The sequence below is a fragment of the Taudactylus pleione genome, unplaced genomic scaffold (assembly GCF_031769625.1).
Source record: "Taudactylus pleione unplaced genomic scaffold, aTauple2 ptg000710l, whole genome shotgun sequence".
In the NCBI taxonomy this organism is placed as follows: Eukaryota; Metazoa; Chordata; class Amphibia; order Anura; family Myobatrachidae; genus Taudactylus; species Taudactylus pleione.
The window spans coordinates 25315-42056 of NW_028285112.1; the positions used below are offsets into that span (position 1 = coordinate 25315).

At 41.1% G+C, this 16742-nt stretch overlaps 1 protein-coding gene across 1 annotated transcript in view; it reads left to right on the forward strand.

Moving 5' to 3' along the window:
- LOC148477514 (lysosomal cobalamin transport escort protein LMBD1-like) overlaps window positions 1–16742 on the forward strand; it is a gene marked incomplete at its 5' end in the record, with an annotated part of 165751 nt that overhangs the window by 19000 nt on the left and 130009 nt on the right. The window contains one exon of the mRNA XM_088456635.1: window positions 6486–6553. Coding sequence (XP_088312761.1) covers window positions 6486–6553 — 68 coding nt within the window. The remainder of the gene's footprint in view (window positions 1–6485; window positions 6554–16742) is intronic.

A 16742-nucleotide genomic window follows, 5' to 3' on the forward strand; every position in this document is an offset into this window, starting at 1 on the left:
GATAAACATTTTAACCAGCTCCTTTGGGTTTCTGCAATTTCAATTTGAGTGTGTAGTTCAGTCTTTCCACTCTACCACTGCTTTGGGGCCTATATATTGGGTACGTAGGGCCTGTGTTATTCCCAAGTCTGCCAAGGTGTGTTTTTCAAGTTTTCCCAGTAAAATGTGTACTTCTGTCACTCTATTACCTCAGGTACTCCATATCTACAAATCACTTCTGCAGTCAATTTTTTTGCTACTGTTCTTGTGTTTGCTGACCTAGCCTCACACACCAAAACATACTAATAGCCTGCTACTTTGGGTAACTGTATAAAATCAATCTGTAATCTCTGGAAGGGATAACATGTGGTGGGGTACTATTTACTGGTACCTTGACCACTTTTCCTGGGTTGTGCAAAGCACAGATTACACACCCTGCAATATAGGTCTGTGCTGCCTTTATAAAGCTTGGTGCTACCCAATGCTGGTTTAGCACCATCACCATAGCATTTCTTGACTGGTGAGTGTTTCCAAGTATTTGGGCTAAAACTGGGATCTAAAACTGGGAACAGTGCACATGGCAGACAGAGATGGTGCTCAACCATCCATCCATCACACTAAAGTTGTACACCTACTCTTTTCCATATTCTACTTCTTTCTGTGTAGCCTGGACCTGCAACTTTTTAAGGAGGTCCAGGTTCAATGTCTCTGGTCTAAAGACCACCAGTATCATATTATCCGGTAGGGGTTTTACAGCCTGATCTGCTAAGGCGTCCCTTTTACCTCCTGGAGTGTTTTCTCTGGTGTGTGATTTGACCTTAATTACAGCTGAATTTTTAGGCAATTGAAAAGTAGCAAACAATGCTCTTATACAATCATGCTCAAACATAGAAAAATATGCAGTATTTTGTACATCCCCCTTCAAAGCCTTTCCTTCCACTGGAAATGTCCTCACAAGAGGTATTACGTATTTTCCCTCCCCTCTTTTAGACCCAGCAGTAATAGGGTAGCTGGGTTCAAAACTGTACATCCTTTGATAGTGAGATTGGATTAATGCTACTCCATACTTTGTGAGTCTGGCAGCTGAGATGTCTCTCTTGTTCTGTTATCTGTGTCCTTTACATAGACAAACTGAGGAGTAGATTTAGTATGTCTTTCTACTCTCTATTTGTAATTTTGCTCTAGAGCTCTCAAAATAATTTTGAGAAGTGTTGGGTGCTAGGGTTGCAGCCTCTGGTCTAATTTTGTATAATTCCTCTATTATTTTTGGATTCAGGCCAGTGAGTACTTTTTACAATTCTTATCTATTGGGCTCTACCAACCCAAACCCCTAATCTATATGTCTGGAGTATTAAGTCATAGTAGACCTGTACTGTTTCAACTTTCTCCTGCCTATGGTCTATATTCGCAGGAGCATTTTCTGCGAGTCTATTATACTTTTGTAATGCACAAACTTTTTTTTTTCTGCTGCTCCTCAGCAATTAACATTTTGGCTTGTAAGTGTACGTCCTTTCAGCTGTTTCAGAAGCATTAACTGATAAGGTTTTGGCAGGAAATACATTGTAGTCTGAATTCCATTGCCATTCACAAATCTATGTCAACTAATTTCCAGTCAGTTTGTCTGTTGTGGATGCAAACTGTTGTGCATCACCATATCTTGATAAATGTCGGTGAGTTTTTCACTAACCCCCCTTGCAGGTAACTGAAAATCACCGGACTGTGTTTCATACCATGTAAATGTAATTTCCACACAGGGATCATCTCCTATCTCAGGGGCATGGGCTTTGACTGCAATCCTGCCTACCTCCCTCCCCCTGGTTTTTGCCAACATCCATGTTGCATCGGGCAATGAGATGGTATCAATTCCACCCTTTCACTTGGCTCCACCCCTTCTAATGGGCACCCAAATGCTTCCCGATTCTGTCATATGCAACCATGTCTCACAGTTTGCTGTTTCAAAACCATCTGCTTCACTTGAGTATGCTTTTTTTAACACGTCAGAAATCACATCTTTCTGCATTAATTTCAACTGCGATCTCTTAGCATACTCTCCACATTCATAATCATTCTCACATATTGTCACATCATCAGATCGATATGATTGATCTAAACAGGTCTGATCTTTTGCTATAAGTTTGCTTGACTCTCTCATCACATGCACATACATACATACATACATACATACATACATACGTTTCATTACACAGTACATAATTATTTTTTTTTGTGTGGCACAAATGCATGTTTCATTCTTACAGCTACCAGCCTCTGTGAAACTCTGCATTTCAGACATTCAATTGTCATCAGCGAGGACAAATTAGCTTAGCAGAAAATCGCTCTATATTTTTACTAGTATTAAAAAGATTACTGTAGACCTCCATAATGCATTTATCCACTGTAGAATGTAAACAACAAAGTAGAAGATGCATTCTAAAACAAACTAAATGCAAAATAAAAAAAACAAAACACTAGTTTATAGGAAACCCAACATTCCCCTATTATAAGAGATATGGCAATACATTTTCATAAAACACAAGTTTGCCAGTGCACAAGTTTGCAGTTCCATCTGCATCTCAGATATATTTTGTGGGTTTTTCTGCCTTTAATATATTAATCCAATCATTAATAGTCTCTCTAGTTCTTTGTGATCTACAGGCATTTGGATTGCCACATGGTGGGCATTCTACTGACCAAGGGGTCTGACATACTGTACAGAGAGTATCTGGTGGATTACAGTGGTGCAATTTCTGCAAGCCCATTATGGGTATTTGAAGTTCCTACTTCTTCTATTTCTTTTTCATTTGCTAACAAATCTGCTGTTCTTAAGCACTGTTCTACCCTTTGTTCCAGGTTCTAGTCACAAATGTATCCCCGATATCTCTTTTTCCATCTGTATCAACTTATCCGAGTCAAGGTTGCCCTTTTCCGGAAAACTCGCTCGTTGAAACAGTTTCATCATATCCTTCAGGCTATCCTCCCCATATATACATCATAATTTCCATGGCTATCTGAGGTGCCTCATCCAAAGGGTGACTATCTGAGAATCCGGAGTGCCCCCCCCCCCCCCCCCCCCAAAGTCCGCAGACCTTCTCACAATCTGGTGTGTCCCTCATACATAGTAACCTCAAGTATTAACATACTGAGTCTAGAGGGTCGTGAGATAACAAACTGTGAGATTGCCTGGAACAGAGGTGAGTTCTAACTTGCCTTTACCTACAGTATGTCACTATCCTTAGGTCTGAAATGACACCCTATTACTATCAGTACATTTTCATCAAGGTCTTTAAAGTCTCTCTAAACTCCTGGCTCTGCACTATATAATATGGCCTTTTTCTACAAATGCTGTACAGATACAATGTGGACAAGACATGAATCTACCTTCCTGTACACTGTATTTGTTTGTGAGGCCTATTACCTGGGACAGAGATGATTTCTAATCAATCTCTTCCTATATCTGTATGCTGTGGTATAAAGTGACAGCCAATTGGTATGAAGGCAGGGTTGCATAAAAATTGGATTTTTTTTTTTTTAAAAATCGGATTTGATTTAAATCAGATTTTTGGTATTTAAATAGGATTTTTTTTTTTAGTAAACTGTTTAATTTTAGATGTTTACATCTTGTTTTAGTAATACATGAACAATTTCTGAAGTGAGAACAGTAACAAAATGAACACAGTAATATAATAAATACACACTAAACAGTTGCATCAAGAAGTACAATTAGGCTCTGAATTTCGCTTGATCAGTTGTTTGAGTCTGAGTCAAACATGTACATGTCTTTGTCCACGTCCTCACATTTGTCCTCAACAGAAAAGGCTCTGTAGCATGCAACCAGCTTAGCTGCTTTTTCATTACCCAATCTGTTACATGTTTTGGATTGTACAAAAGCGTACGTTAAAAAAATCCTTTCTTCCTGCACTTGATGAAACTGCGGTGAACATCTGCTTCAGAAGATTTACTACAGAAGTGTCTAACTGAAGTTGAGCTGCGTAGGACATCCACCAGGCTAGAGGAGATACTTGGCTTAAAGTGTCCACTTCAAACATGCATGGTGCAAATGGTTTCATGGATGCACGAAAGTTGATGACTGGCATAATTTGATGATTATTGGCATGAGCAAACTCCTATAGCAGTCTCAACTTCAGCAGGAAAAAAAAGTGTGGGGGGGGGTTGGGCTGCACATCCTAGTTTAAACACAATAAGAGGTGCTACCTTGCTGAGATCTGTAGTTCTACAGCAGAAATAGAAGGGGGGAAAGCAGATGCACACGCTAAGCACAAAGAACACTGAATATCACAATATATGTAATAAACTATCAATAAACATGGTTTTAAATTGGAACTGGGACATGTCTCCTCACCAGGAGGGGGAAAACAGATATTGTGTCACGATGCGCTCTGAAATATATCAGTGTATGGCCATATCATCTGCTGGGTGTCAGTCTGTCAGATAAAATGTCTGCTGGTCTGAGTCACATTTTATATGTCAGTGTATGACCTAGCATTTGATTTAGAAGAGAAAATATTGACCTATATGACTTGTAAATGACATGCTTTACATTGCTGTTTAAATTACCATATAACTTTCATGACGTGGTACGTGGTGATCCTTGTTCTATGTAACATAGTTTTAATTCATATCTATTTAGTGTTCACTCTAGCTCCAGCGGCAGGCAGGGCGCCGGAGCTAGAGAGGGCAACTTTAAGCGCGCGCGCCCGAAAAGGGGGCGTGTCTATTAGACGCGTCCCCTTTTCGTCATACTTGGGGGGTGTGCCCGGCGCTTACGGACATGCTGGGCAGCCCCCAAGCGCTGCAGAAAGGGAGAATAGATGCCGGACGCATGCGTCCGGCGTCTATTCTCCGGCGGTCACCGGGACACCGCATGTTTCTCCACCCGTGGGACACTGCGTCCCGCGGGTGAGAACGGCACCCGCAGGCTGTGAGGGCAGGGTGCTTTTTGCCCTCCAGAAGGAGGGCAGGGTGCCGCGCCCCGCTAAAACAGCCTAGCGGCAACGCTATCTATTGACAATGCTCCCTTTTAACCGGTATGTTGGATGAAAACATTAATTTGCTTGACAGAATAAAAAAATATGGACTCTATGATAACTAACATTGTAGACAACATGCTGTCTATCGATAGCCATTTTTCAGGTCTAGCAAGTAGATTTGGTCTATTGCAAAATATGTGAATAGTGTGTAGCATTTTGATTTGTGATAGCTTCTGCTAGAATAACTTTTATCAATAGCTTTATCTTATTCAATGCTTTAGGCATTTTATATCAGATGTTCCTTTCATTTAGGTTTACAAAATACATTTTTAAAACATTTTAAGGGTATACCCATAAAATGTATTTAAACTCAATTTTCCAATAAACATAAGCCTCATCACCACACTAATAGCTAAGGAAAGACCATTTGCAAATGCACCTTTGCAAGATATATATTCTTCCGTCCATGACCTTCTGTTACTAAACTTGCCAAAAGTAGATCTTATTTAAGCTAGGTACACACTGGAGGTTATCGGCCTGATGTGGCCAAACCAGGCTAGAATGAGTGATCGTTCCTTCGTTCAATATATCAGGTAGTGTGTACCGGCAAGCATGCGATGAAAACATCAGACCGATTTGCGGGTCGTTCCAATGTGTACCCAGCCCTAGTTTAAAAAAAAAAATGGTAAAAATAAGTTTATATGAAGAAGTCATGTTAAGTGCTCTTTTCTACTCCACAGTTTATAAGTTGTGGTATTTGGATAAGGGGAACAAATCTTTATAATTGTGGATGGCTGGCATGTCTCTGAAGTGCAGTCAGAATTGGGATGAGCACCCCTTCTCAGTGGCTCTCACTGACAGAGGCGGGGCAGGGAGGAGATTGAGCGTGGGTGGGCTGATGTGTCTCAGCATATATCTGGGCCATTTTACTGGTACATTATTACTCTTTAAATGTGATTGTTTTCAGATGATAAGGCACCAGTGAGTTTCAATTTAAAATAACTATTGTACTTATAACTCTTATGTAATAAACATGTTCGTTTTAATATAATAAATGTTAACATATGCCATAGTGTTGCTATTTATGCACTGGTTAGCAAAACTCCATTGTCCAGTTAAACTTATATTTTTTATTTGTCCTATAACTTTTGAAAATATTAATAATAAATTACAAAACATTTAATAATCTAGTGAAACTGTGGGGTCCATCCAATTCGACACGATGATCTCGAGGGTGTGAGTCATCACAGCAATGGCCGCACTTTACGGCAGCCCGGATTCGCTTAAAAGTGCTCGCAGCCCCATAGGACTCAGAGCAAAACTAAGTGAATTCGGGCTCAGAGCGGGGAGCCAAGGGTGCGAGGTGCTGGTCATTTGCCGACACTTTATTGCCGTTGCAACGGCAACTCTCACCCTTCGCATTTGATTGGATTGACCCCTATGCCTGTACTGTTGTTCGTCTCCTTTTGATGTGACCTGTGAACTGATCTTGCTGTTTTTTTTTTTCCCCCAATGTAGCAAATAAGCAGCGCTCTGAAGTACACATTTGGATTCATTCTTGTGTGTGCATGTCTACTTCTTGTTGGGTAAGTAGATTCATTGTCTCTGCAAATACTGTAGTTTCCAATTTTTCAATGCCATATTATATTATATTATTTAAGATTTAATGTTTTTTTTTGTTTTTTTTTCTTGTGATTCGGGTATTTTTACTCTTTAAAGTACATATATTCATTTAATGACAAATAGTACATTATACCAGCAAGTATCACAATTGATTAGCTATGTGAGGCTGCCCAGCCCTGTGCCATAGTTTTAAATGTAATATTGAATATTAGCAGTTTTCTTACTCAGCAGGGCATTCATCACTGCAGAAATTTACATCATTTGAAAACCAAGTTTCCCCCACATTTTATATAACCTTATGTTTTCTTATGCTGTATTTTGCACACAAACCCTGTATCCACCTTGGCTCTACTTACCCAAAGTCTACAGATGTGGCCTTATGCATCTAGCCTCAATATGCCATGCAGCAAGACTTGTCTGGTGTGAGTGAGCCGCCAGGTCTACTCTGCTAGCGTTGGGCGTCTTTTTAATTTTGCAGAAAATGCGTTTGTCACAAGTGACTAGGACGCACCAGCAGACTGTGCTCATTAATTTCACATGCAACACTTTTATATCTGTGTGCACCTGAGTCTGTATATGAAGCACAACGGAATAAAAACTCTGGCTGCTACATTGTAGCATTTCGTATACAAATTAATTGACTCAGTCGCACACCGATATACAAGTGTCGCATATAAAATTAATCTGCACAGTCAGCTGTCGTGTATTAGTCACATTGCATTGTGACTTAGACGCATTTTTGGCAAAAAAGACGCCTGGGACCTGGCACACAGAGAAGGATTTTTTAGCGCAACTGCAGCAAAGATGTGTAAGGACACATTTGTAGTATAAGTTTGCTGAATTGTGTATATAAACTCTTGTACATAATTTATGCATAAACAAACTGTGACCTTTTTTTAGTGGTCATTAGGAGTACTTGCATATTAGAATTAGGCTCCCTCTGTTGTAACTGATTATGGTTATTAAAAGTCGCCTTGGAGATCCATATTGTCTTTTATTTCCTCAAAAGTTTTTATTACTTCTAACATTTAGAATTTCCAGTAGAGTAAGTAAACCTTTTTTCATATATAAACAAATGAATAAAACATTTACTGTCTGCTTAGTTATACTGTAGAAATTAATTCTAATTTCTGCCACAAGACCCAAGTTCTCAGTTACCTGTAACAGGGGTAAATTTACTAAGAATCAAGTTTTTGGTGAGTCTGCAAAATCATGCGAGTTTAGCCTGTTTTTCAGACTCGCAAATTTACTAAGACCAAACAGGTGTGAGTTTGGAAGTGAGTTTTCTCTTCTCACTGTTAACTCATGTGAGTTTGCAAACTCGACTAAACTCACCATCAGTCAAACTAGGAAGTACTTTACATGAAAAAGTTGCAACTTGCAAATTTACTAAGAATTGAGTTTACAATCTGGGGTGAGTTTGTAGCAAACTCACTGATAAATTGATGTCAAATAGACCACCTCCTGAGCTGCGAGTTTGGCAGAAACATACACAGATCAATGTGATTTGTGTATGTTTCTGCCTGAATACCTAATATAAAGTGTGGTGTTAAAAAAAAAAAAAAAAATGACATAGCCCCCCCCCCCCCGTCCCGAAAGCCTAACCAGCCCCGTACTTGCCAGCCAGTCCTGGTTCCTAAAATTACGAGGAACAAAATGAGTAGGGTCCACCGTAATTTAGGAACCAGCACCTGGCTGCAGGGCCAGTCCTGGTTTTAATGATAGGCTCCAAAGTGGGTCCCAGCCAATGAGCGGCTGCTACATGTAAAGCGGCCGCTGATTGGCTCGCGCCCCGTGAGAAATTACAGCTGACTTCGGTCAGCTGTCATTTCGCGAGGTATAAGTATATGCAACAGCATATATTTACATCTGTCCGGTCTGGTTTGGGTAATTTGTTTTACCAAGATCCTGGATCAGCGCCAGGATCTAGGTGAGTATAGATTCTTTTTTGCAGGGCTAGGCACACGGATTCAACTTGAAAAGGGGACAGACACAGCTGGAAGCAGGTAAGTATGTGTGAATGGGTAGGTGTATGAAATAAAGTTTTACTAGGCAAGGTCTGTGTGTTTTGTCTTTATTGAACTATTTTTTTTAGAGAGTGGTGGTAAGGGTGCCTGCTGACACCTGTAGTTCCACCGTAAAATACAATGGTTTTATTTGATTTTACACTTTATTACCCCCGTACCCACAGCCCAGGGGTGCGAGGAAGAGCCCAGTGCCCTGGGCTTCAGTCCAAGCCTGGGGTTTCCGGGGGGGACCCCAGCCTGGGGGGTCCCCATCTCCCCTGAGATCCCAGGCTTGGGCTGATAACGCTTTGGCCACGGAGCATCGGTAATAGGGTCTCCAGGCTGTGGCATTACAGCCCGGCAATTTTGGATCCGTGCTGGTTTTAATTATAGGGGGGCCCCTACGCAATTTATTTTTTTTCCCCCTATAATTAAAGCCAGGACTGGCCTTGCAGCCTGGTGCTGGTTCCTAAATCATGGTGGAACCCTACTCATTTTGTTCCCCGTAATTTTAGGAACCAGGACTGGCTGGCAAGTCCGGGGCTGGTTAGGCTTTTGGGGGAGGACCCTACGTCATTTGTTTAAAAACAAACAAAAAAAAAAAACATTTAACCCATTTTTTTTTTTACATGTAGACCACACAAGCAGCCTTCAAATATTTCACTGATATGTGCCGGCTGCTTGCCTCGGTGAGTTTTGCAGAGAAAAAAAACACTGGAGACTCGGGTAAGTAATCTCATCTACACTCGCAATTTGGAGGAAAAAACTCATTCTGCTTCACCATCGGAAAACTCACTTTCAGATAAACTCACTTCTTAGTCATTTTGCGAGTTGAAAAGTGGGAAACTCACCTGAGTTTCGGCGAGTCAAAGTGTGTTATAAAAAAAAAAAAAAAACTCGACCAAACTCGATTCTTAGTAAATTTACCCCCCGGGGTCTTTCTTTTACATAGCAATTAATAATTTAAGAGTACAGTATTGCTACACAAAAGAAATGGCTAAAATATTGAACTATTGTGCATGCTATGGATTACGGTATGTTAGTTTTTGTGCATTTTAATTTATGACTGGCAATTACAGGGTCCAATTTAAGCCACATTTACATGCGTATAGCATGTCTTACCTGGAAATGCCTGTGAAAATCTCCAGCCCGCAGGATGCGCTTAGGGGGATGCAATCCTAAGGACCCAACTGAACAAGGGGGCACACTGTTTTGTGGTCAGTTACCGTGCCATTCTCTGTCACCTTTCTACACTAGTAGAGCTCTGTAGACACTCGGAACTAGAGTCCAGGTAGGAAAAGAGCTGCAGAGGAGGATGTGCTGAGAGAGTCAAGGGCAGAGGTGAGTGGCAGCAGTAGCTATGCCAGGGGTGGCCAAACAGGTCTGGATTTGTTGATCTTCTCTGAAGACTACCAAGTAGGGACATTGCACACACCTGAAAAATGGTCTCAGCAAGCAGTGTGGGGACTGTCATGCCACAATTGATATATAAAGGTATATACCTGGGACCAGGTATCTCTGAGACAAGGGTGCAGCTGGGGGACATGTTGCTGGGACTGACCTGTTCTTAGCACCTGCTGCTTTGTCTACCTTCACTTTTTCAACCAGTTCCTTGAGGTCCATGGGCAGGGACCACAGGAAGTGCCCCGGTCTCCTTCAGCGTCTTGCACATGCTGGTCACTTGCTCTGGGGAACAGTTGAGGGAGGACAGCCAGAATGTGGCTCTTATGGAACTTGTGAGGCAGGAGCAGGGAGCGCTTACCGCAGAAGATGGGCAGGAAGAGCCGGGCACAGCGCTCGCATACCATGCACTGCAGCAAGTGCCCGTTAATAAGCAGGGGGGCAATGGCAGGCTGGCTCTTTGACTGCGCCACCCTCAGGGTACCACGCCTTACAACCCTGGCTTCAGCCAATAAGAATCAAGTTTGATTCTTATTGGCAGTTGCGGTCACAAGTGACAGCCGATAGTGACAGCCACGGCTTCAGTGCAGCAAGCCAATAAGATTCTGCCTGAATTTTATTGGCTGCTGCTAGACACCTTGAACTACTAGTCGAATGTCTGCAGTCGACCAGTAGATTGCAAGACGCAATCCATAAACACCCTTTCTTTCAATACCTTCCATATGCAATCCCTTTTCTCTTAATCAAATGACAGATCTGACACACTACTCTAAACCTAACATCTAATTGGGGTTATGCCTGGCTAATCACTGTCATTATTTTGCTATTTGTGTCTGGCATCCATGCCTTTCTCCTCAGTTGTATCATAGTCCACCCTGGCATAGCATGCACTGTCATTGTATTGCATGAGCTTGATATAGATTTATTCATATTAAGAAATATTTTTAGTTTGAAACAGTCTGGATAAAGAAAAAATGCTTTTTTTATTGTCCAGACAGAAGACAGTATTGGATACACACAGATCTGAGGACACAGTCTCTTAACACATGCTGATATATCAAAAATATGTTTATAGAATATTCTATTATCTATCAATCACAATGTACGAGGGTGATTCCATAAATAAGGTAAAAATAACTCTCATTGCGTAAATATATTCAATATATATTCATATACGTGTGATCAGTAGTTTGGCCTTGCTACAGATTATTTTTCCCCATACTTGTCTAAGCATTTGTTCCAACAGTACACCAAAGTATCTATCCCAGCATAGAAGAAATCCGTGTCAAGCGCTTGAAGCCAGGACATGATGGCTTGCTGAACTTCACTGTTGGTTGCGAATTGCCTTCCACCCAGATTCTTCTTCAATGGTCCAAAGATATGGAAATCACTTGGTGCCATGTCTGGGGTGTACGGAGGATGGTCCAGTACCTCCCAATAGTAGCGTTGTAGCAACTCGTGCGTGTGGTTGGCTGAGTGTGGCCTGGCGTTATCTTGCAGCAATACGATGCTTTTTCGCAGGAAACCAGGCGGTTTTCAATTAATTTCCCTCCGCAACCGGCTCATTGTGTCACAATAACTGACATCATTCACAGTATCTGCCTTCATGAGTAAATTAACAAGAAGCATGTCCTTGTTGTCCCAAAACACGGTCGCTATGACCTTCTGTGCTGATGAAGTGGTTTTTAATTTCTTTGGAGGTGGAGACAATGCGTATTTCCATGTCATGTGTGCTTGCGTCATCTCCGGTGTCACATGATGTACAGGTACCCTGTTTCATTGCCTGTAACAATATACTGCAGGAACTGCACTCCCTCCTCTTGATACCGATATTCAAGTGCACGAGAGACAATCCCATCCTATTGGTTTTGTGAACTTGTGTGAGTTTCTTCGGTACCCAGTTTGAACATTTTTTTTTTCTCCTTTACCCCAGTTGCTCATAAATTATGTTGGGCACAGTACCCACTGAGATGTTCAGTTTGTCAGGCCGGCCGGATCGCTGCTCATCTTATATGTCTGTGCTACCGTTATCAAAGGCTGTGCACCAAACCTGTTTCTGTAACATGTCACCGTACACCATGACAAGTTGGCGATGAATTTCAGATGCTGATGTGCCATTTAGACTCCGGAATCTGATCACACTATGCACATCAATGTTTTCAGTGTTTGATCATGTTTTCGCCTGCCCTGCCATCTTAATTGGGGCAGTATGACTGATATGAGGCATAGTCTAATGGCTGTGAGGGAAATCCGTGGTTTACCTGCTCTGGTCTGGTGGGAAATTTGAATGAAATAGAGAACATTACACACAAGAGGTCTTATTACCTTGTTGAACCACCCTCATAGGTTACCACTTTTCTACATACGTTATACTAATTACTTCATTAAGTCTAACCTATCAAATTAAGGGGTATACTTATTAATCAGAAAACTACTTTTCTCCAGCATTTTAGCTGGAGAAAACCATACTTTTGTTATCTCTGTATTTAACTAGTTGAATTTCTCTGCCTTTTTCATTTCTGCATGTTTATACTATAGCCCCCATAGGTTTTAATGGGGACCGTTCAGGAACGGTATTTATTTAGATGAAAGAAGCTTCTTTCATATTTTCTAACAATCATCTCTGAATTGCGCCATTTGCCTTTCTCCCCCCCCCCCCCCCCCCCCCGAGGTGTAAAAAATCTGGGAAAAGCTTCTCCTGCAGCATCTTGCCTCTCCCCCTGGCTTCCTGCACAGCCAACAAAAGCCCAAGAAGTAGCCTGCAATTTGCTGCTGGCACTCTGATGTGCAATGGGGAGTGAGGGAGCAAGAATGGTGCTGCGGCTATGGATACCGCGTATCCGGAATTGCTTCGGACAGTCCAGAAACCAGGACATCTGTCCGGATTCCATATGGTTAGCAGTCCCAGACAGCTAGTGTCCTGAATTAATGTTGGCCAGACATCTCTGCTCTGTCTGACTTCCTCTATCCTGCGTCTCACACACTGTATTGCCTTATTCTCCGTTCTGCATCCCACTCACCGTATTGCCTCCTCTTCCGTTCTGTATCCCACTCATCCTGCCACCTCTTCCTCCTCTGTCCTTCATCTCACTCATCGTGCCGCCTCCTCCTTAGTCTTGCATCCCGTAATGTTCCTAACTGTCAAACAAGACTTTGGGTGGGATCTCGCGAGAGCGTATTTCACACACATACAAGCAACACATAAACAATCACAAACCCCAGATATAAGTTATAAAAGGGTAAATCACCACACCTATATTATTTTTGTTTATGCAATGACATATACAATAGACATTTACTACATACATAGGTGTCCACTTACACCTATGCTCAAATTGTGCCAAAGAGCCCCAATCGGCGCACAACGTTTTTTGCATCCAAGCCGTGTTATGCCTACTGCCACACAATTATGTGTAAAGTATGCATCTTATTTGCATCACTAATTTGCAAAAATGCAATGCACACGTACCCTGGACACTGGTGTTGGCATCGCATGCAGCAGTTGTGTAGAAATCAGATGTGAGCCGTGCCACACATCATTGTGCTTAGTCATCAGCTTTATACTCAGGGGTATATTTACTAAAGTGCAGGTTTTTAGAAGTGTAGATGATGCTATATGAATTTTAGTAAATATACCCCTCATTATTTTCAAACAAGTATACTAATCCTAGGTCCATAGTATAGTATAGATGACTTTGCATACCGGTACAAAGCAAATAAGATGCTCATTTCAGAAAAAAAGGGCATGAAAGTCCATGAATCGCTGTACTTAGCGGACTTTCTAAGTTGCACCATTTGTCTTTCACCATATGGCGTAAAAAGGATAGATGTAATGTAACGGTCTGTTAACCTCTCAACAAAGAAATGTAAAAAACAGAAGAAAAGGTGGCGGATCTTGGTGTAGTTCCATGCTGAAGACCTTGCTGACTTATCAGATTTGTTTTTTCATTTTAGAATTTACTCAGTATGACTAATATTATTATTTTTAAAGTGTTGTTGTGCTGCACAGGACAGTAGGGAACAGCTACTAATTATTTACCACTACTGTACGTACTGTAATGTTATATCTCTCTGCAGATCAAGTAAAATAAAAATGAGCAATTATCATACATTTTTAATCCTTCCTTCTAGCCCTTTTTATCTTTTCCTGTTTAAGGCAAATACTGGAGATTTTGAAGGTTTTCTATTAGTATTTGCTTTCAATAAGAGTATGATAATACATAGAGAATTAATGAATACTGTAATAATTAGTTTTAACTGATAATTTGATACTTGGGAGTGTTTGGTATAGCAAATATGTATGCTGAAGTTATCATTATATTACTGATATTTAGCCAGTGTTGCATGTTCATTTTCGGTTGTATTTATTTTGCTGTGCACAGGGGTGGTTTTGACATTTGTGTATAGAATTACTGAAGCATATTTTAGTTTGAAGCCCTCTTTCTTTGATTATTTAGGAAGCCAGTTTGCAATTATGTCTAATTGCATGTGGTGTGAGAGCTGGTTAACTAGACAAGCAACTAGACATCACATACGATCTATCCTTTTATTATGTAGAAATGAGATGTTTTTGGCAACGTGATTCGCATAGTGGATAACTTATTTGCAGCACAGCCTTGAGGACATGAGTTAAAGTCATGTTTAATGATCTGTGCAGAGTTTGTATGTTCTGTCTGTCTTTTTGTTTCTTCCGAGAACTTTTGTTACCACCCACAATCCAAAAATCTACTGGTAGGTTAATTGGCTCATGGGAAATTACCCCTAATTTGTGTACATGTGAAAGGGAATATAGCTTGTAAGCGACACTGAGGCAGGGTAAAGGACTGACAAGTTCTCTGTAAAGTGCTGCGTAATGTGTTCACAATATAAATAACTGTTAATAAATATTGCATGAAGGCTAATTACTTTTTATTAATTCATGTCAGAATTTGTTCAGTAAAGCTATTAATCAACAATCTGTTTACAGTTTCACAAATTTGCATTATTAAATTGAGATGTTTCTTGCAAATTCTTAAATAGTGATAGTTAACCCTTAAAACTATTAGATACTTTCTCTGTACATCAAAATGCTGATTCTACCAGGTTTTAAAATGTTTTTAGAAAATAAATACAACTTTAATTATACACATGACAAGATCCATGGATAATAACATACTAGTAAAGCGCATATTAAGTAGAGATGAGCGGGTCTGGTTCTCTGATTACCAGACCCACCTGAACTTGGTGTTCCGAGGCGAGATCCAAGTCCGGCTCTAGTTTTCCCGTCTGACTCTGATCTGAAAACGAGGCAAAACTCGTCATCCTCCCGCTGTCGAATCTCGTGGGTTTTGGATTATATAACGGTCCCCGCGATCGGCGCCATTTTCACTCCGGCTGTGGAGAGAGCAGCTAGCAGACGTAGTCAGTCACTGTCGTTTACTCAGTGTGTGTGTGTGTGTGTGTGTGTGTGTGTCCAGTTGGGGTCTTGGCCTGAAGGATGCTGCTGTGTTGTCCATAAAGGGGCTTAGGCTGCAGTATATAAAGGGGGAATTCCTTCAGTGGGTGCTGCAGCTGCTGTGTCACTTGTCCTGTCAATTAACTGTGGCTGCTGCTGTGTTGATGTCCTTTCCATCAGGCTTAGGGCTGCAGTCCATAAAGTGGTGCTGTGTTGTCCCGGGAAGGTGCTCTGTCAATTAGGGTTTGCTCTTCCCCAGTGTTTAAAAAAAAAAAAAAAAGTACTCCTTTTTTTCGTAACTTAGCTGCGCTGCTATTGTTCGTTGACACTACATATATTTGACTCTGCAGGTGGTCTGTCCGCATTCAGCAGTGGTGCTTTGTTGTCCATCAAAAACTGATGCTGTCTGTTGTTCATCAAGGGGCTGGTACCTCATTGCTCTTCCCTAGTGTCCAAAAAAATTTGATTTTTTTTGTGTGTGCGCGTTAGCAACTTAGCTGCGCTATTATTGTTTGGTGACACTGCCGGCCAGACCGCAGTTTATTGTCCATGTATTGTGACACTATAAGTCGTAGCGCAGTATGTTCTTATTCATAAAAAATATTGTGACACGAAGTGGTAGCGCAGTGTTCAAAAAATCTTGTGACACTCTAAGTGGTATCGCAGTGTGTTTTTCTGCATAAATAATCTTGTGACACTGTAGGTCATTGATAACGCAGTGTAATATTTAAAATTGGTAAAAATTGACGTGTGTGCTATACCCCACTTTATTTGTGTTTGTTGATATGAAGAACGATCAGAGGAGAGCAGGAACCACATACTAGTGCTGGAGCTGCTGCCAGTGCGACCAGTCATGACGATACTAATCCAGCTATGTTATCTACTAAAGCCGATGCCCAAGGGCATACAGGGCTTAAGTCAGGGCATCTAAAATTAAGAACCAATCTTTTACAGTGGTAAAGAAAAAATCATCAAAGGGAAAGTTAGCTGGAGAAAGACATAAAATTGTCAATATTCCTTTCACCACATGAAGTGGCAAGGAAAGGCTAAGGCCTTGGCCTTTATTTATGACTGGTTCTGCCTCTTATGATGATGTAAGCACAAGTGAACATGCTGACCTAGAAATCGAGGATGCTTCTGTGGAAGTGCATCAGGATGAGCAGGATATTTGTGTAGCTGATGCTAATAAGGATGTTGTTGATTAGGATTTTTGTGTAAATCAGGAACCAGTGGAAGAAACAGTTATTGCCCATAATAAGGAAAAGCCCATTGTCGTTCCTGGGCACAAGACAAAAAACATCCACTTCTTAT